At 42.2% G+C, this 22242-nt stretch overlaps 1 protein-coding gene across 2 annotated transcripts in view; it reads right to left on the bottom strand.

Annotated features, from left to right (window-relative positions):
• Positions 1-477: 477 nt before the first annotated feature.
• The window catches only part of WASL (WASP like actin nucleation promoting factor), a 47595-nt gene continuing 25830 nt past the window's right edge, over positions 478-22242 (bottom strand). The window contains exons 6-12 of one of the 2 annotated variants that reach the window (XM_044280268.1): positions 20983-21148; positions 18358-18400; positions 6989-7142; positions 4591-4608; positions 3789-4327; positions 3571-3685; positions 478-2009 (exon numbers count right to left, since the gene is read on the bottom strand). In XM_044280268.1, the coding sequence (XP_044136203.1) occupies positions 1948-2009; positions 3571-3685; positions 3789-4327; positions 4591-4608; positions 6989-7142; positions 18358-18400; positions 20983-21148 (1097 nt within the window). In that variant the 3' untranslated portion in view covers positions 478-1947. The remainder of the gene's footprint in view (positions 2010-3570; positions 3686-3788; positions 4328-4590; positions 4609-6988; positions 7143-18357; positions 18401-20982; positions 21149-22242) is intronic. The other variant, XM_044280269.1, reaches the window with a different exon arrangement.

The following is a 22242-nucleotide window of genomic DNA, read 5'->3' as shown; positions in this document are numbered from 1 at the left end:
TTTCATCAGACAGTAAACGAGAGACGTCTTTGATCTTTCAATTAACCCTGTAACCACTCCTGACGTGTCTGTTTTAGTAACTACTAGCATTCTCCATACCAGTGAATGGGAGCCATACCAATTCTGGAGCATCTATGTTGTGCATTCATTCATTATTCCTGCTAGATAGCTAGCTAGCTGCAATAATAGAGGAATGGCCCTACATAGAGTTATATGATATTAATGAAATTGATGGCGATATAATATTAACAAGCCTGAAGAAATATAACCCTAGAAGGGGCAGCCATCACTGTATATATCCTTATGGCTTGTTCAGAGGCACACCTTAGGATTGGATACCAACAGGGAACGAGATCTGTGATACACTACTGCAGCAGCCGAGCCTTAGATACGGCAACTGTTCCATGTTGTCACATCTACATATGATTAGGGTCCCAGATGAAGAAACGCAGTTCTAATTATGGATAAAATACACTATAACATTTACATGATCACTTTAATTGCATGATTATTGATTGTCCAGAATATAAAATGAAACAGGACCAGCCTGCCGCACTTAACCTTATATTAGTTATTAACAGCCAGTAGCATTTACAATGAAAGCTTAACCAACGGGAACTTCACTGCGACTCCTCAACCAGCACAGAACGGAAACTTGTCCTCGTCCATCGCATTAGCGCTGACGTCAGACTATATTCTCATATACGAAGGTGTGTGAATAGAAGTAAATATCAGGTATGTATACAAAGTGTGTTCTTTATTTCTTATTAATGCCAACCTCTGTTCCCCAAAACTATACAATAGATAATAGAGCATTGCAATAGGCAGGTTCATAACATATTAGTGTTTATTTTACCATATAGACTACTGTAATATTCATTTGCCATTCAAGATAGGTTTTCTGTATGATTGTGCTGTAGTGTTTGCTATCTGATACACAGGAATGCAGCACAATTAACGGCAAAGAATGGATTCTGGAGCTTCTGCAATGTGGCTTGTACGCATTCAGAAACTTAACCCTACAGTAGAGAAGCAAGCAGTTCTGTCCACAGAGACGAAAGGAGAAGTGCAAAATGGGCTCTATATCTGATATAGTCCAACGTGCTGTAATGCGTAGTGTACAGGCTATAATAGTGTCCATGTCGTTAATGCAGTTAGGGCCACTGGCCTCATGTAGCATTGCTGTGTCAGTTCTAATCACCATATAAGTTAAAATCTCACCAATTCGGAGTTGGTGTTTTGTCAGTCCTACTTTCACCAGGTATTGGATATAAAACTGTTTTGTTTAACAGTCAATTAATATTGCTGGAAAATAGAAGATGCAATTGCTTGAACTCATCTCCTCCCCCCCACAAGAAAAAAATGGGTTTATAAGCATTGTTGGTAGCAGCTGCAATAATACAAACCAATTTCTTGTAGAGTCCCAAAAAAAAAAACAACCCCAACAAAAACATACATGTAGCTCAGAGTTCAAAATGAGGGGCGTAATAAGCAAAGATCAGCATTACAAAAAAAAAAAAAAAAAAAACGTAGTGCTAGACTAGCTCTCTATAAGAAATTTAGATACAGAAAAATCAGGGTAAGAAAATAGTGTTTCTTTTTTCATTACAACAATTACATTAAAGGTTGTTCTGTCACTGACTCATGGAAACTTCCGCAGGGAGATCTTGTCGCGCAGGTGCTGTAGACTCACTAGTGTCATCTGTTATGTAATGTCAGTTCGCACACTGTTAGCAGGAGGAAGATTGGTGCGCAGCGGTATGACAAACCTTTGCATTTCCAATGAGGTATTGCACAGATTATTAAAAAAGCAACAAAAATATACAGCAGATTGGTAAACCATTTACATGATCATTTTACAGAAGTCATAGACAGAAATTAGTGTTTAGTATTCATTCACCTTAAAAAAAATATATATTATATATATATATTTATATAACGTGTAGATCAATCATCCCATTCATCATCATCCTCAAAGTCTTCATCATCATCCTCATCTTCATCGGTGTCTAACAGGTAAAAAACAAACAAAAAACCTTTATTATTAATACACTAATTGGCTGCGTGTATGACTAGGAGGAGTACATCCATTTCTGCATCTGTATATTCTGTATAAGACATGGGAGGTACTCTCTCCCCCTGGGGCGTGAGGAGACTTATAGGCCATACATGTTCCTCTGGAATTCTGTGAAGAAAGTAGTAAGCCAGTACTCTCTGCTTTTACACTGATGCGGGACAATCACCCTGAAACAGCTGTCTGCAGATGAGATGCTGGCTTATTTATTATCCAAGTCATGGCTCAATGCCTATTTAAAGGGTTGAACATTGACTTCTAGCAGGCATCCTCAAACTGTGGCCCTCCAGCTGTTGTAAAACTACAACTCCCAGCATGCCCAAACAGCCTACAGGTATCAGCCTACATCAGGGCATTGTGGGAGTTGTAGTTTTACAACAGCTGGAGGGCCGCAGTTTGAGGATGCCTGACTTATATGATAGCTGCCTCACATATGGTGGCATCAGAGGCAGAGCTACTTAACAGCTTATTTGCATCCCTTTCTATTCTGTATAAAACAGACACTTCTTTAAAAGAGAATGCAACATATGAGAGGGGAGTAGAGGGCTCATTCTAAAAGTCACTGATAAGTTCACACACAGAGGACTTATTGCAATAAGATACGGTAAAAAAACAATAGCCCGTTCATGTACAGTGGTAAAATCAGTGCAGTTTTTATGGCTTGCTGTAGATTTTCAAATCTATGGCTCTTTATGTTGCAGGATTCTTTTGGATTTTCACAATGCAAAGGGTTAAATCCTTGGTAAAGTGTGCAAACAACCAGGTGACAATAATTTTAAGCTTTGCAAGAAATATCGAGTGTATTTCTACAGCTGAGACTTTTGGGTCCAGAACACTAGATCAGTGCAGCCTCTATAGTGACTGTTCAGTCCGCACCAGGGTTACTCCTGGCAGGGGCAGCAGTGACTGAAAAGAAGCCTGTGCTAATACAATGTTCCGGATCACCATAAGAGCTAGGCCTGAAGCCAGGCTCCAGCTGTAGAGCGCAGCATGGGGTAGCAATCAGTTCAGCACTCAGGATTACTTTGCATTATAAGCTATTTATTTAGATGAAAAATAAAAATAAGGACTGAAAAATACAAGCAAAGCTTCAAAAGAGTGAGTATTATCTATATCTCATGAATAACCTTTTGAATAAGGCTAATACAACTGAGTGGCTTATGTGGCTATAATTGTGGAGCCTGAGTGAGGTTCTGAATCAGGTCGTAGTATACTACAGGCGGAGCACCAGTTGATGATGGAAGCGATTCCAGCTGTAGAGGCCAGGATCAAGGGGATTATAAAGACAACATTTTTTAATTTTAGTCATGACAGGCAGGATTACAATGAATCCTGGATCCATTAGTGACAACAGGGATAGCTCACTTCCTTCTGTGCCCGTATCACAGAGCATGCCCACACTACCTGCCGGCAGATATGAATAGTTTTTGAAAGAAAGAGGTGACACCCAGGTGCTGTTTACAGCAGACATATTAGTAAAGATTTGCTGTCCATACCTGAAGAATGAATGGCTTTACTCCTTTTCTGCATTACTTCCATCAGGGCGCCAACTATTCCAGGAGCAGGAGGAGCAGCAGCTGTAGGTGCAACAGCATCCGCCTCATCGGTCACCTGGTAAATAATGCATCCATAATCACAGAACAGAAAACAAAACCAGAAGCGTATCATGAAGAGCAGAGTATTGAGAGAGTTGAGATTAGCAGTGTTTACTCACAGCTTTCAACTGTATTCCCTGTCGTATTTGGTCTAGCAGAGCATCTCGTCCAGAGGAAGACACTGGTCTACTTTCCTTACTGTCTACTTTTTTAAGCTGAGCTCCTCCCTTAATCTGCTCAAGAAGTGCTGCTTTGTTGCCCACAGGAGGTGCAATTTGATGATCATTGTCTGCTGTCGATCCAGGTACAGGTGGTGGACCAGGTGGGGGTGGAGGGCCTGGTGGAGGTGGGGGAGGAGGTGGGGCAGGTGCCCCAAATCCTTGCATTGGAGGAGGTGGTGGGGGAGGAGGACTTGAAGGTGCCGATGAAGAATGACCTGGTGGTGGTGGAGGATGCAGACGATTGGGTGGAGGTGGTGGTGGTCCTGAGGCTCCAGGTCGGAAAGGTGGAGGAGGAGGTGGTGCAGCCAGAGGAGCTCTGGAAGGAGGTGGTGGGGGTTTTGAAAAGCCACCTCTTGCTGGTGGAGGGGGTGGTAAACCTGAGCTGTGTGAAGGAGGAGGTGGAGCACCACCTCTGGAAGGTGGTGGCGGCGGCGGTGCTGTAAAATGGAAATAAATTGTCTTGAGTATTGCAATATCAACACGTGTATGAATCCAGAACCACATGTAAGTGTGCATGCACTTCATATAGTACAATACTAAAGAGTAGAGAACACATCAAGCTAAATATTCACACACTTATAACCTATATGTAATGTGTTAATATGGGATCAATACTACAGGATTTGAAGGGTAAAGAGAAAAGGCACACTTTACACTCCATGCTTATCAGGTCTCATTGTTTGCATCCTTCCATACATACCATTCCAACGTGGAGGACCTACAGAAATGAATGGAGCAGACCTTTAAAATGGGTTTATTCCAACAGAAATTATACACTACCAAAAACTGTGCATGCTGACTGGGCATTAGTGAAATGCCAGGGAGACAAGGCATTACGTTTGCCCATGACCGGAGCTAGCAGATACCGAGGTTTTGCAACGGAACCAAGATCAAAATGGTGTGCAATACAAACAGAGTTTTTCCAGGAATAATTTAACTATTGCAGTGAATAAGAGCTACGGAAAAAGCGCAACTCCTGGTCTTCGGAATGGTGAGATGAGACAACCCCTTTAACTCAAGGCCCCTCCTAGCCTCTTACATCACCTATATAAAAGATACACACTTTACTTAACTGCTGCAGTTTTGCATGCTAGATCCTGTTTCTCCATCTTCAGGTCCCTGTCCTGTTTCGTTCTGGCTGGGGCATGGACATGGTGGCTATGTGTGCCACTGCAGCCAATGGCTGGCTTCAGCAGAGACATATCCTCATGTGATTGGAGGAATTAATTGGTGGGGAGCAGCTACTGTAAGTATGAATCTTTTTATGGTTCATTCAGCCATGCTGGAGTCTGAAAAAACTCATAATGATGAACCAATATGAGGCTTCAGATCCAAGTGCATCTAGTATGATCGCAGCACAGCTGGTTTATGTTGATCACCGGTGTGTTTCCAATGGCTTGGGGTCCTTCCAGCTTGGAACCCCCACAGCCACTGGTGGCTATTGGCCAAGTAAATGTCTTGTGTTTTTGCTTTGCTTCATGGGCACACTGATGGGCTGCTTACACAAAACTGGCTTTCCCTGCAGCGATTAGAAAGGAGGTCATGATGGGTGCAATGGAAGGAGCACTGAGAGTAAGTGTCTCTTATTTTGGAGGCACATAAGTTTAAAATGAGGGTGCTGCAATATGTGGAGTTCTCAATGAGCAACAAGAAGGGGAATGATTTTTCCTCCAAGCAAGAGAACAAAAACGTTTAATATACTGTATAGTCAGAATATTGAAAACAGGCTCAGTCACAATGCTCACTGCCACTAGATCGTAGTGAGCAAAAGCAAGTAAAGAAAAAGCAAGAAATGCTCCAATGCTTCACTCATACATGGTAATTGGGCAAAGAAGAAGTTATGTCCGACAACCACTTGGTTGCAACACGAGTCACGTGACCAAGGACTGTTGTGTAGCAATGCAGGCAAAGAAATGAAAGGAATTGCAGCACACAACTCACAAGCTGCCATGACCCCAGAATAGCAAAGCAATCCAACCCTGCTGGATTTTTATGAGAGTTTGGGTTGCGCTGCTACCCCAATCATTTCTATGGCTGCACTGCCACAAAGCTATCCTTGGTCACCATGGCCTAGATCACCGTGTAGCCCCACAATCTAACAATAGGAGCTGGAAAATTAAAGGGGTTGTGCTACTAATATAAATAATCCTGCCCAACAGATATTGTTGTTATATCCCTTCCCCAAATACCACCATCAAAACTGCCTTACTCTACAGTTATTGGCCTACCATATCACCCTGTGGAAAATCTGATTTAATTGCTGCAGGTTACGTCCTGCATTGGAGCCTTGTAATGTAGGAGAAGTACAAGCCTCATAGGGGTGGGGTTAGTGTCACCTGTCCTGCTGATGTCAGGCGTTTCAGGACACATCTCACTACCGATGATGAGACAGCAGACACATGACAAACAAGGAAGTAAGATTAAGTAAATAAATAAAAAATCCAAGGAGAAATGGGAGCTGGAGTAATCGATGAAAAGTAGTTTTTGGAACAACCCTTTAAGTCAGTAGTCTTGTGCTGACATCTAGTGGCCAATATGAAAACTTCAAAAGCAGAAAAAGGTCACAGCATCACAGGGGTTTGGCATTTATTAATACTGGCACATCCAGAGAATAATGCAACATTACGGCACGGAACTAGCATATCTTAAGCCTAATATGAAAACTGCCTATTTCATCAAAGCTTGACATGGCATGAAGATAAAAACTAAAATATTAGCATTGGGCACTCAGGAGCCTCTATTTGCCGGAAAAAAATAGCACATTATTTTGATAAAATGATAGGAACTATGACGGTAACCCAGTAGGCCCCAATATAGTAAATGGGTCAATCAGGCGCCGGTGTCAGTCAGGTGATTATCTGGCGCTGCTGTCCTTTTTGTTTTTCCATAAAAATGGAAATGTGACCTAGCCTTTTATTTATTGTGTGAAATAAGCTCTTCAGACTTTGGCAGCTTCCGTATGGTAACAAAACTGTATGAAGAACATTAATCCGAAATTGAGGGGAAAAAAAGAAAGCATATTATATCCTAAGAAAGGCCACCACTTTACAATCAACCCATCCACTAGAACCACAGAATAATTACTACATGGAACTCACCTTGCCTTCGTAATTCATTTTTTACAGCTTCAACACCTCCTGTTTTTTCAATGAAGTCATATATAACCTTTGAGGTTTCCTTATCTTTAAGCTGAGCTTCAGAGATCCCACACAAATCAAACAATTTTTTCAGTTCTGGGTCCAAATTATTCACCTAAAAAAAAAAATATATATAATAATAATTAAATATATATAAATGACAAACCTACACAAACACTAAAAAGAACAAAAAACAGGTCTAATTTACAACCTGCAAAGTATAACAATTATGGCCGACTGGCATGCAGGGACAAATTCTGATTCCTGTTTCAATAGGAAACATTAAAACGTGTTGTTCACCTCCCCGGGTACTTTTTCAGACAGAGTGGCCAACGTGGCAAGACCTTTGAGATCCAGCTCCTTTGCTCCCCTGCTGCCGCTCGCCGGTCTCCCATTTGTCAACATCTGGTTTGACACAATGACTGGCTGCAGTCGTGACGTGCCCTCCATGCATCATGTCACTGGACTGGATGTTGACATGGGGAGACTGGCGAATGTCAGCAGGGGAGTGAAGGAGCCAGACCGCTAAAATCTTGCATTGACATAAGTATTCAAACCCTTTACTTTGGACTTAGTTGAAGCACCTTAGGCCGAGTTCACAGGGCAATATTTCCGCTCGGGTGCAATGCGTGAGGTGAACGCATTGCACCCGCACTGAATCCGGACCCATTCACTTCTATGGGGCTGTGCACATGAGCGGTGATTTTCACGCATCACTTATGCGTTGTGTGAAAATCGCAGCATGCTCTATATTGTGCATTTATCACGCAACGTAGGCCCCATAGAAGTGAATGGGGCTGAATGAAAATCGCAAGCATCCGCAAACAAATGCGGATGCGGTGCGATTTTCACACATGGTTGCTAAGATGACAGTCTATTCACTGTATTATTTTCCCTTATAACATGGTTATAAGGGAAAATAATAGCATTCTTTAATACAGAATGCTTAGTAGGTGGTCAATTAAGGTGTTAAAAAATAAAAAATAATTAACTTACCTTCTCCTCTTGATCGCGTAGCTGCCGGTCTCTTCTTACTTCTTTAATCATGAGCTGCCGGCTAAAGGACCTGTGGTGACATCACATGGTCCTATCACCATGGTGATGGACCATGTGATTGGACCATGTGATGTGATGTCACCACAGGTCCTTTAGCCGGCAGCTCATGATTAAAGAAGTAAGAAGCGACCGGCAGCTATGCGATCAAGAGGAGAAGGTGAGTTAATTATTTTTTTTAATCCTCAATTGACCACCAACTAAGCATTCTGTATTAAAGAATGCTATTATTTTCTCTTATAACCATGTTATAAAAAGGGAAAATAATAACATCTACACAACATCGAACCCAAACCTGAACTTCAGTGAAGAAGTTCGGGTCTGGGTACCACAGTCAATTTTTTATCACGCGCGTGCAAAACGCATTGCAGCCGCACCATAAAAACGGAATGCAATCGCAGTCAAAACTGACTGCAATCGCGTACTTACTCACGCGGGTTTGCCAAATTACACCCGGGACGCATCCTGAATAGAGATGAGCGAACTTCTGTTTTAAGTTCGGCGTCTAAAGTTCGGGGGCGGGTTAGCGGAGAATCCCGATCTGGAACCGGATATGGATTCCGACTTCCGTTGTGGTCCGTGGTAGCGGAATCAATAATGGCCGATTATTGATTCCGCTACCACGGACCACAACGGAAGTCGGAATCCATATCCGGTTCCAGATCGGGATTCTCCGCTAACCCGCCCCCGAACTTTAGACGCCGAACTTAAAACAGAAGTTCGCTCATCTCTAATCCTGAACAAATCCATCACGCCCATGTGAACTCAGCCTTAGGCCGAATGCACACGGCCGTGTTCCGCGGCGAGAGCGGTCCGTGGTAACACGGGCTGGATTCCTGCTGAGAGCATGATCTATACCAGTGTATTATTGTACTGCGGCGGCAGCAGGAAGCGCACGGCGTCATAGCAACCAATGACGCCGTGCGCTCCTGCTCTCAGCAGGAATCCAGCCCGTGTTACCACGGACCGCTCTAGGCCTTAGTCAGTGATTACAGCCTTCAGTATGATGCCACAAGGCTTACACGTCTGGATTTAGCAATTTGCTGCCATTCTTTTCTGCAGACCCTCTCAAGCTCTCTCAGGCTGGATGGGGACCGTCTGTTGACAGCCATTTTCAGGTCTCTCCAGGGCCACTGAAGGACATTGGAGTTGTTCCTAAGCCACCCCTGTGTTGTCTTGGCTGTGTGCTTAGGGTCACTGTCTTATGGTCTTCTTGGAAGGTGGACCTTCGGCTCAGGCCCAACGCACTCTCGATCAAATTTTCATTAAGAATATTATCCGATTTGCTCCATTCAGCTTTCCCTCAACCCTAACCAGTCTCCCTGTCCCAGCCACTGAAAAACACACTCCTAGAATGATGCTGCCATCAACATGCTTCACTGCAGGGATTGAATTGGGCAGATGATGAGCAGTGCCTGGTTATCTCTAGACATGACGCTTTGTATTAAAGGGATTGGCCACTTTCTGGCTACTGTTGACCAATGTGTTTGTAAGATGATTATATGACACTTGCTAATATATTAGGTCTTTGTTGAAAATCTGTGGTATTTTCTATGTTTTCATAAGGTATATTTCCCTTGTTGATAAAGTCTTTTGTGTTGCCGACACAGAGGTCCTGTCCATAAAATGGCTGGTGATGGAGTATCACATGACCAGGAAAATCCCCTCCATGTAATGTCTTCTCAGTTCAAATACACATAACCTGCACTACACTCCTAACAGAAGTGCAGATGGCAAATGTGGTGTATTTGAATGGAGGAGACATCACATGGAGGTGATTTGCCTGGTCACATGCCCCTCCATCAGCAGCCATTTTTTGGATAGGACCTCTGTTTGGACAGCACAATATACTTTGTAAATCTTACAAACCCCTTTGTTAACAATAACCAGAAGAAGGCCAACCCATTTAAGGCCAAAAAGTTCAATCTTTGTATCATCAGGCCAGAGAATGTTGTTTCTCACAGTCAGAGTCCATCAGGTGACTTTCTTTGCAAACTACAGGCTGGCTTTCATGTGTCTTACTGAGGAAATGCTTATATCTGGCCACTCTGCCATAAAGCCTAGATGATGGTTGACCTCCTGGATGTTTCTCCAATCTACACACAGTATCTTTGGAGTTCAGCCAGAGGGACCATTGGGTTCTTGGTCAACTGTCTTACCAAGTCCCTTCTCACCTGATTACTTAGGGTACTTTCACACTAGCGTTAGAGGAATCCGGCAGGCAGTTCCGTTGCCGGAACTGCCTGCCGGATCCAGAAATCAGTGTGAAAACAGATGTGGATCCGTCTGACAAAAGCATTGAAATACCGGACCCGTCTCTCCGGTGCCATCTGAAAAAATGGATTCTTTTTTTTTTTTTTTTTTTTTTAAACATTTTTAAAGGTATGCGCAGACCGGGAAACCGGATCCGGCATTAATACATTTCAATGGAAATTAATGCTAGATCTGGCATTCCAGCAAGTGTTCTGGAATTTTGGCCGGAGAGAATACCACAGCATGCTGCTGTATTTTCTCCGGCCGAATACCATAAGAGGGACTGAACTGAAGACATCCTGATGCATTCTCAACAGAATGCTTTCCATTCAGAATGCATTAGGATAAAACTAAAGCGTTTTTCCCGTATTGAGCCCCTAGGACGGAACTCAATACCGGAAATCTTTACCGCTAGTGTAAAAGTACCCTTAGCTTGGTGGGGCGGACAGAAACGGGAGGCGCTAGAGCTAAATTTCAAGTGTCATAACAAAGGGTCCGAATACTTATAAGTCTATGCAAAATCTTAGTTTTTCCCCTTTTTTTAAAATTTGCAGATCTCTAAAAATCTGTTTTCACTTTCTCATTATAGGGTATTGAGTGGAGAATGATGGGAAAAACTTATTTTATTTTAGTTCAAGGTTGCAACATAAATTGTGAAAAAAGTGAAAAGGTCTGAATACACTACATATATACACACACACACACACACACACATACATGTATGTATATACACAATAGCATAAAAAAATAAATAAAAAAAAGACTACCTGATAAACAAAAGTTATTGCAATGAGACAAAAGTATAAACTGCTAGTGGTGCTTGGTCAATGATCACACAACCAAGTGGTGCCCTCTTTGTTTTGGGTTCAACAGTATGTTTTTTTTTGTTTTTTTTGTCTTTATTGATTAATATATCAAAACATTACAGAATAAGGAAAAGAATACAGTTCCCCCCCTCCCCCCCTGCCTGTGGTGCGTCAAAATAGAACCCTTATAAATAAAACTGTTTGACCTCAACTAATCAATCCTCCAACCACCCCATATCTTAAATCCACTGGTCCTCAGCTTCCCTCTGTTTGTACATAATTTTCTCGTAATTTTTTACCTTATCAATTAAATTTATCCATGTATTTATGTCTGGAATGGATCGGGCAAACCAGGTCCGACTGATCAAAACTCTAGCCAACATCAATATTCTGCTCAAGAAGATCTTTTGATACTTGTGATTATTTAATTTGGAAAGATCATTAAGCACAAATACTTGTGGTTCAAAAGGGATTCAAATTTTTAGTTTATAAATAATACAATTATTAATACTATTCCAGTAGTTTATAAGTTCTGGACAAGTCCATATCATATGGAGAAAGTCCGCTCCTGCAGTGTCACATTTGGGGCAGTTGGACGTGTCTCTTAACCCGCATTTATTCATCCATAGGGGAGTAATATATAATCTATGGCAAATATAAAATTGTATTAGAACATGGTTGAAGTTCTGGGATAGTGAGACTAAGTTCCCAAAAATATTCTCCCACCCTTCTATTTGTAGATTCGGACAATCCACCTCCCACGCTCTTTGTCCTGGTGACTGTGTATCACTAAACCGTGCCTTAAGTAGTAACTTATATATATTTGAAATTTTTATTCTAGAAAGTGTACCCCCTACCCAATCATTCAAAAAAGATGAGTTATCTATATCCAACACCCGTTTATCATCCAAACTGGATAGGACTGAGCGCAATTGAAAATACCTAAACCATGAAAGGTTTCTTATATTATGTGTCATTTCTATAAATGGTTTAATTTCTCTATCTTTAACTACCTGTGAAATATATAGAATTTTATTCTTCTGCCAAAATGTGTCAGCTGCAATCTCATCTAGCCTTTGTAAATACAAATTATGCCAGAGGGGCGTAAATGTGAGTGAACCCTTAACCTTCAGCCATGTCCTAATTGTAGCCCACACTTTCAGGAGTAGTTTTATAGTCTCTCTGTAGCCTCGCTCATAACTCTTCAATAAACCAGATTCCAACAAGGTAAAAATATTATTGTGGGCGTGACTAGTTACCAACTTCCCCAGCAATGCGCTATTCTCTGATTCATAGCACCTCAATAGCTGGGCTGCAATAAAGTACCCTTTAAAGTAAGGGAGATTTAAACCCCCGCACTCCACTGATTTGTACAAATATTCCAGCTTTATTCGAACTCGCTTTCTTCCCCATATTAAATCATTAATTATTCTTTCCATTAGTTTAAAATATTTATCTTGTATCCAGATAGGTGTATTCCTGAGCACGTAAAGAAATTGTGGTAGTATCACCATTTTAACTAGTGAAACTCGGTCAGCTCTAGATAGGGGAAGTCTCAGCCAGATCCCTATTTTAGCTCTAGTCTTTACCATTATGGGGATCAAATTGAGTTGTACAAAATTTTCAACCCGAGGCGATATAGTCAAACCCAAGTATTGAAAAGTGTCAACAATGTCTAACTGTGTCACAAGAACCTCTTTCGGTGGCAGTGGGTCTATTGGCAACAAACTGGTCTTGGCCCAGTTTATAAGAAGACCAGACACCTCACCAAATGCTTTAACCATTTGAATAATCCTAGGAAGAGTAGTATCCGTATGGTCTATAAAAAACAAAACATCATCCGCATATAAGGAGATACGGTCTTGTACTCCTAACGTACCAAATCCTTTGACCTGATCATCCTGCCTGATGGCCATCGCAAGGGGTTCGATATAGATATCGAATAACAAGGGGGATAGTGGACAACCCTGCCGCGTGCCTCTATTTAAATCAAAACTACTACTCAGGATTCCATTAAGACTCAATTTTGCCCTTGGAGATCTATACAGTAGCTTAAGAGTACGTATAAACTTTTCCCCAAAGCCCATCCTTGCGAGAACCCTCCAGAGGAAGCGCCACTCCACCCTGTCAAAGGCCTTAGAGGCATCCAATGACAGGATGGAGCGAGCGGTCCCCCCAGGGGCCTGAATATTAGAAAAAAGCCGGTGTAAATTATGATGTGTGCCCTTGTTCTGGATAAAGCCGCTCTGATCCGGATGGACAATAGAGGAAATGACCCTAGAAAGCCTTGTAGCAAGGACCCTCGCAAGAAGCTTTACATCTGCATTAAGCAGTGAGATTGGTCTATAAGATTCTAAATCTAAAGGGTCCTTGCCTTTTTTTGGAATTAATATTATTGTAGCCTCCATCATTGAATCTGGCAACTTCCCGTCCTCCATTGATTCAGCAAAGACCTCCAGCAAGTCTGGGAAGAATGCAGTCCCCTATATTTACTATAGAATTCATATGGAAGCCCATCTGAACCAGGAGTGGAGTTAGCTGAACATAAGTTTAATAGCTCCCTCAAGTTCCTGAATTGAGACCTCTAGTTCAAGTGCTCTCTTTTGCGTCTCAGTAATAGTTGGAAAGTTGATCCTGTCTAGATAGAAATCTATCTTATCATCTGTGATGTTAGAATCGGCTTTATACAGATCAAGGAAACAATCAACAAAGGCCTTCTCCACCGGGCCCTGTCTAGTGACTATCCTACCATCAATCAATCGAACCTTATCTATATGTTTTTTGGGTTGTTGATTTGAAATTACTCTGGACAGGAATTTACCGGGTCGCCCTGACTCTGTAAAATATTTTTGCCCTTTAAAGAAAAGGCTCTGTTGGGCCTTATCCAATAAGAACTTAGCATATATTTGAGTGGCTCTTTGCATATTTTCCCTGTTCTCCTCCGTCTTAGTTCATGTGAAAGGATTCTATCGCCAGCGCTACACGTTCTTCTAGATTTTTCTGTTTTTTCCCGTACTCCCTTCTAAGGTTCGCGATGTTACTAACCATCAATCCCCTCATATATGCCTTAAAAGTATCCCATACCACTTGAATTTTTGCTGAGCCATAGTTATTATCCCAGAATCGGCCTATTTCATTTTGAATTATTTCATGTGTCTTTATGACTGATAGCCAATAAGGATTTAGTCTAAAAGAAGGTTTTGGTGTATATCTTTCCTGAGATAAGCAGAGTTCAAGCAATAGCGGAGAGTGATCCGATATTGACCTTGTTTCATATTTCATTCGCTTTACCAATTTCAGATGTTTACTACTTATCAATGCAAGATCTATTCTGGACATCGATTTACCTGCTTTACTAAAACATGAAAAGGCCCTTTTCCCCTGTCCCAGATATTCCCAAGCATCTTCAAATCCAGCCTCCAGGCAAAACCGTGCCAGGGGAGACGACCGGACTGTCACTCCTGACACTCGTGGAGACCCTATCACGTACAGGATCAATGACACAGTTAAAGTCGCCAATAATCAGTGTTGGACACTCTGGCCATTTATCCATATATAATAACAGAGAGTTAAGGACCGAAAAAGAAAATGGCGGTGGAATATAGACAAAGGCCAAAATACATATCTTCCCCCTTAACCTACAATATAAAAAAATAAATCTCCCCTGTTGGTCGACAGAGGATGCCTCACAAACAAAATCAATAAGTCTATGTATCAAAACAGTAACACCTCTCGAGTAATTAGAGAAGGTGGAATGATAAGTGTGCGCAGCCCATCCCCTGTCGACCACTCTAGAGGTCTCCTCAGTGAGGTGGGTCTCTAGCAGGCATACTATTGCTGGTAAATGGACCTGAGTCAAGTCAAAAACCGCTTGTCTCTTACCTCTATCCCCCAAACCACGTATATTCCAAGCAATAATTCTAGTCAGCATTATCAACAACGGTTAGATGGAGAAAGAGGAGAAAAAGAAAAAGAAAGAAAGAAGAAAAACAAATAGAAAAAGAAAAAAAGGAAAATCACACCTATTTTGACGCACCACAGCCCAACCCCGCCCCCCCCCCCTCGTCCAGACAATCCACCACATATTGTAGTAGATTTCTTTCCTATGACCCTCCCTGCCGCACTCCCCCCACTCAGCCACCCCCATTAGGAAGCGAAGAGAAATACATTTAGGGGTATAAGCCCCTTATAGTAATTATTATTCCCGCCAGGTCATAAACCAATTAAATCATCGATTATTTCGATCGAGCCAATCCGCGGCTTCTTCCGAGGCGTCAAAAAAAATAGTTTTATCATTGAAAACAATCCGCAGTTTTGCTGGGAATATGAGAGAATATTTAATATCCCTTTCTCTTAGCCTCTTTTTAACAATCATGAATGTGCGTCTCTTTTCTTGTATATCTTTTGAGAAGTCTGGAAAAAAGGCCAGTCTATTTCCATTATATACAACCGGTGAGCATTCCCTCGCCCTTCTCAAGAGGATGTCTCTGTCCCCTGTAGTCAATAGCTTAACAAGGAATGTCCGAGGTTGTCTCCCTGGAATTGGTTTTCCCCCTGGGACCCGATGAGCTCTTTCGATCAAAAAAAGGGAAGAAAACAACTCTTTCCCAAAGTTCTCAAGGATTAAGTTCTGTATGAATTGGGTTGGGTTTTTCTCTTCCGCACCCTCTGGAATCCCTATTATTCTCACGTTGTATCTTCGTGACCTGTCCTCAAGGTCCGCCACCTTTTTCTTCAGAAGGTTATATTCTAATTTAAATGTGGAGACTTCAGTATTTATTTTTTTGAATTCATTCTGTATAAGGGCAACGGAACTCTCAAGGTTGTTAACTCTGTCTCGCATTTTTGACAAGTCGTCTTTTATTAGTCCCACATCAACTTGGATAAACCCAAGTTGGGTTGTGACCGCCTGTATTAAATCCCCGTTCTGTTTAACCGCTAGCAGTATTTCTTCTAGCGGAGAGGAGTTGTCATTAGGGATAACTTCCCCCATTATACCATCTTCTTCTTCGGGGTATCTAGAGGCTTTTTGTGTTTCTAACTCAGTCATCTCAGAGTCATCATTTTTTTTTGTGACAGGTTCCTTTTGTCCGCCCCTCGTATTAACCCTCGGAGACCTCAGGAACTGGTCTATTTTTGTTGTTTCAACAGTTTTGGACCCGAGTTTCTGATTTGAGAGGTCAGTCGAGCGCCTACTAGCTTTTGGAGCCATACCTCGTTCCTTCTTTTTTTTTTTTTTTTCCTTTTCCTTCCCCCTTGTTCCGCCTCTTTCTCTCCTTTTGAGTATGTATCGCTTCTTCTTCACTTTCCCTCCTTCCCTTTTTTTTTTTTTTTTTTTCTCCTTTCTCTCTCCCCTTCTTTATGCTCTTTCTCCCCTTCTTTTTCTTTTTGAAAAAGAGAGGTTCAACAGTATGTTAAATGTTGAGACGACCACATTAATATTGTTTGGCATCTCCCCTTGCTGCCGCTCAGGCATGGTAACAACCAAACAGATGCTGGAAATCCTCCCGTGTCATTTCAAGCTCATCCAACTTGAATCCATAGTTTAGACAAGGTGGTTGTTGGCTGCTGTGTATGGGAGATACATCACCCGATCCAGTCCCAAACATTCTTATTGGGGCAGAGATCTGGAGAAGGAGCTGGCCAGAGGAGCTGCTGGACACCCTGAAGAGCACATTGTGTATAGTGGACAGTGTGAAATCGGACATTATCGTCTTGGAATACCATGTTCTACAATGTCCTGGACATTGAACTGTAACTGAACATTGTTTGCTATTGATGTCCGCATCAGAGTTCACAGGAGGGCTGGAGAGTGCCTAGTGCACAATGCAGAGACACCTAGGCCAACACCTGATGTCATGATGTGGAGAGCCAATAATTACCATGGCCTTTCCTGTCTAATATATGTGGAGGGAACCTTTGTTATGTCCAGGAAGAACATGGAACCAGTCCTACTGCCTTTTCTGGCTCAGTTAGGAGATGTGATGTTCCAACCAAATAACACGTATCCAGCAGCTCCCAGCGCCAGATTGGTCACCAGATCTCTCCCCATTGAGCAGCCAACAACCACCTTGGCTGAACTACGGGTCCAAGTTAAAAGAGGCTGGAATGACATATCACAGGAGGATAGCCAGCATCATGCGAGAGTGGCAGCCTGTATCACGGCAAGGAGACATGGCACTCAGTATTAATGAGACCCTGCCTTAACATAATGCAGACCCCAAAATAAAAAGGGTGCACCACTTTGGCTGTGTGATCATTGACCGAGCACCACTAGCAGTTTATTCCTTTGGCAATCTCTGCTCACTTGCTTTACGTTTTCCAGGTGTGGCGCATAATATTCTGTACTTAATTTTAAAATCAGTTGCATCATTGCTTATACTTAAACATATATCCATGAAGATGCCATTTTTGCATACTATACTGAAATGCCTCATGTAATAACTGTATATGAAAACAAGATGAGCTGGATGTATCACTACTAGGAACCAGGTGAAATGTTATGGATATAAAAAAAAAAAAAGTGCCATTATTTAATTCTTAGTTAGGCTACTTTCACACTAGCGTTCGGGGCTCCGCTTGCGAGTTCCGTTTAAAGGCTCTCACAAGCGGCCCCGAACGATCCGTCCAGCCCTAATGCATTCTGAGTGGATGCGGTTAGGCTACTTTCACACTAGCGTTCGGGGCTCCGCTTGCGAGTTCCGTTTAAAGGCTCTCACAAGCGGCCCCGAACGATCCGTCCAGCCCTAATGCATTCTGAGTGGATGCGGATCCGCTCAGAATGCATCAGTCTGGCACCGTTTGTCCTCCGCTACGCTCAGCAGGCGGACACAAACGGATCCGTCCAGACTTACAATGTAAGTCAATGGGGACGGATCCGTTTGAAGTTAACACAATATGGCTCAATTTTCAAACAGATCCGTCCCCCATTGACTTTCAATGTAAAGTCAAAACGGATCCGTTTGCATTATCATGAACAAAAAAAATAAAAAATTATATATATTTTTTTTGTTCATGGTAATGCAAACGGATCCATTCTGAACGGATCTGAGCGTTTGCATTATAGGTGCGGATCCGTCTGTGCAGATACCAGACGGATCCGCACCTAAACGCAGGTGTGAAAGTAGCCTTACTTGGCCTAATGAAGGCCATAGGTTTACTAATAAGCACCACTTTCTGCATAGTGTTTTACATAGCTTTCTTATTCCACATACTTACATCAAAGCCAGTGTTTGGATCCCATCCCACGTGTCCAATGTGTCTAAACAGAACAAAATCAGGGTTACACAAAGAAATCATAAGAAACTGAATTTGTGCATCTACACAAAATGATGTGTTAGCCAGTACAGCTAGGCAGGACAAACGTTCCCCCATGGGAGGCATGTTCAGTGGATGACAAACGCCTCCTGCAAAATAAGCCACTTTTATACACGATGGTGCCAAATATCACCTTCCAGAGGTGGCAGCTCACCCCAACTGTGGCGTCAACTGAAACAGGTTTGCTCAGGAGGACAACCATACGCCTTATAATGGTATATACACGTTATAGAGGTGGGCCAAGCTGGGATCCTTTCTATGAGTCAGAACATAGCGCATTCTCAAGCGGCTCCCATTCTGCCCTTGCTATTCATCTGAATGGCTGCCATATAATACTCCATTTCCCCTGCAGAGGACGCACCAAGGGAAATGCCTGGCTGGATGTGGCATCTCCTGGTACAATCAGCTGTTTGTGGGGAGTATCTGGACGTAGTCTTTGATGAGACAACCCTTTCAAAATCATTTGAGGGAGGGTAGAGTCACATGTGATGTTAATAGTGCACTCCCACTCTGAGGCAATCCACGTGCACGGTTGGCAAAAATGCATGTATTTAAAGGCATTTTGCAATAAGCTGTAATGGAGCAACACAGCCACGCCATACTGCTCCCATAGGTGTTCAGATACAGTATAAAATATATGCCACTGCTACATATGGATTTTGCTGCCAAGTTACAAAGGGTGAAATCTGTGGATTAAATTCATGGCACAATTGCAACATAATATGCCTGCTACAGAAAATCTGCAATCAGCACCACATCTGTGGACTGCTTGTGTCTGGTACTGCAGCTCAGGCCTACTGAAGTAAATGGTTATAGTTCATAGGTTACATCGGTCCCCATGGATGATGAAAAGAATGGGTGGGAGAGCCTCGGACAAGTGCCCAAAATGTAGGGGAGAGAATGATGATTTAATACATTGTCCCAGATTGTTCAGATATTGGACAGAAATAGCAGAGACTGTATTTCTATTTTTGAAAGTTCAACTATCCAAAGATCCAGTAGCTTGTATATTAGCGGCAACTGAACATCTGAAGGTAAATAAAAATATACGGTTGGTTTTGACCAAAGTATTATTCCAAGCTAGACTCCTTATACTTAAGAAATGGGTAAAGGTAGACCCTCCGACAGCGGGACAGTGGAGAAAAGCAGTTGACAACTTGGATTAAAAGAAGTCATGGTGGGCCATAGTAAAAAAAAAAAAAAAAAAAAAATCACAATACGTTGTCGAAGTATGGAAAGAATGGTTACTTTAGGGCTGGATAGGGTTTTTTTTTTGCGTCCCCCTCTCTCTCTTTAACAGGGGGTTCAGACCTGAGCGTTCTGAAACGAGCGCTCTGTATGCGCGATTGTACGGGCGTTTACAATCGCGCATACAGAGACAGGCGTGCACACATTGTCGCGCGTTCCCGAATATCTATGTGCGGGAACGCACGACAAACGCCCCAAAAAAAGCTCAAGAACTTGTTTGAGCGTCGGGCGTTTTACAGCGCGATCGTACGCGCTGTAAAACGCCCAGGTGAGAACCATTCCCATAGGGAATCATTGGTTTCTCCGTGTTGAGCGTTTTACAGCGCTTAGGAACGCGCTGTAAAACGCTCAGGTCTGAACTTAGGGTAAGGGTGGTGGGTGGGTAAGGGAAAATAGCTTTTTAAGCACAGAAAATTTAGCTGTTTTGATAAACCTGAAACTGTAATTATCTATTGTTAATACAGATTTTTCTATTGTTGAATTGATGTATTTTGGGTACAAATTTACATGTCTTTATGAAATTGAAATAAATAATAAAAAAAAGAAGTAAATGGAGCAGAGTTGCAATACGATGCAAGTGTGGTGCTGTTTCTGGAACAAAGGGGCCACCTACTGAATGACATCGTTAAGGCTATATGTGCCTTTTAATGCCCACACACAGATTATGAAGGAATAAATATGTTTAAACATACAATAGTGGTTTGTAGAAAAGGGTGTTTCCACATCACACTGTTTTAAGCTGTAGACTGGCATTGAGGGAATTGAAGCCAAATTCACTTGGATACAAATTTGATTCTCTGTGCAGCTGAATTTCACCATGCTTCGTGGTAACAAATCTATTTTTCCTAATATGGTAGTAAAAAAAAAAAAAAACCCACACATACATTTGCCCATGAAGAATCTGTCGCGTCCATCTTGATTGCAGAAACCATGTCTGTCCAGCGTGATGACATCACGCGAGATTTTGCACAGTGTCTGCAATGAAGATGGTCCCAATGGCCTCTTCGAGAGCAAATTAATAAGGCATGTATTTTATCCTGATTAACCCCTGAAAGGCCTAAATTGTATCCTCAGATGCCACGATCAACGAGGCATCTGCGGGGTCAATATAGGGGGGCACCGTGATAGACTTTCCCCATCATTGCGCCCGCAACATACAAATAAATGTGCTTCATGACAAAGTAATTAGTCACAAATCAAATTTCTTTGTAAATTCAGCGAAGCAGCCGAATCGAATTTCTACTGTAGAGATCACCACTAGCCAGGAAATGTACGTACTGGAAGTTACTAGGTGTCCCAATGTCTGCCTTGGTGAGTTTTTTCTTCTTGTTTTTGCCTTTTTTCTTATCTTTGTTATAAGGAATGTTATTCACTTGTGTAGTGTATCTTGGGGTGGCAATTTCAGGATGTATGATGTCAACCGTTGCCATGGGGAGACTGGGCCCTGAAAAAAAGACAATGTAATACAATAAACTGTCAATTTCAACCATTTTTGTCTTTTCAGATAAAACAGGTTGTCCTTGTGGACAAACAATTTAAGCTGCAGTCTAATGAGCGCTCATATGAATGCTTTGTTTCCCAATAATTGGTGAGTGTAAAGGTGATCGCCCAATGAACATGCAAATGCTCATTTGTGGGGCAATTATATAATTTACGCGGCAAATAAAATCACTTGCCAGCAGCAAATCACCCTGGGTACAGAGGAATGTGCTGCTGACAAACAATGAAGCTGTATGGGGATGGGCGACCGCAGTGGCAAATCATCCATCTTCATAGAGAGGGGATGATCGTTGCATGTAAATGCAGCCATCACCTTATCGCAACAATCAGAAAGTTATAGGGAACGTTTAACTCCCGTGTCATCGGCCCATATAGAGGTGCTTTAAAAGCGATCGACACCTTTGAAAGATCAAATTTTTTTTTTTTATAAAGAAAAATGTCAACTGTTTTCCCTTAAAAGGAAAATGTCAACAGTTTTTCCCTTACAAGTTTCACTTTGTGTATCTGCAGACTATAGCTTCCCACTTCTTAGTGAATCTGTCAGAGAGCAGCTCCGAGAGCTCGATCTGTATTCGTCATCTCTGAACTCCTGACAGAGCATACACACTCAGGCCTCATGCACATGACCATATCAGACTTTAATGGGTCCATGGTGTGCATTTTGCAGGCATGCGCCATATATTTTCGGAACAGACATCAGGATACGGAGAGCACATGGAGAATACGTGTGCTTTCCGCATCTGTATGCCTCTTCCACAAAAACATGGAACACGTCCTATACTTGGCTGCAAAATGAGGACCACGGACCCATTAAAGTCAATAGGTCTGCAAAAAATGTGGCTGCAACATGGACAGTATGCATATTTTGCGGATCCTCAATTTGGTTGCGTTCATGAAGCTAAATTCTTATCAGAGGTAAGTAGAGATAATGGTTCCAGATCAAGCCCTCAGAGCAGTTCTCTGGCCGATTCACTGTGAAGTAGAAAGCAACAGTCTGCAGACTCACTAAAAGGGAAAGCTGTAGATAAACACTGCTGC

This window comes from Bufo gargarizans, chromosome 2 (genome assembly GCF_014858855.1).
Source record: "Bufo gargarizans isolate SCDJY-AF-19 chromosome 2, ASM1485885v1, whole genome shotgun sequence".
In the NCBI taxonomy this organism is placed as follows: domain Eukaryota; kingdom Metazoa; phylum Chordata; class Amphibia; order Anura; family Bufonidae; genus Bufo; species Bufo gargarizans.
This window is presented reverse-complemented; position numbering and strand designations above follow the sequence as displayed.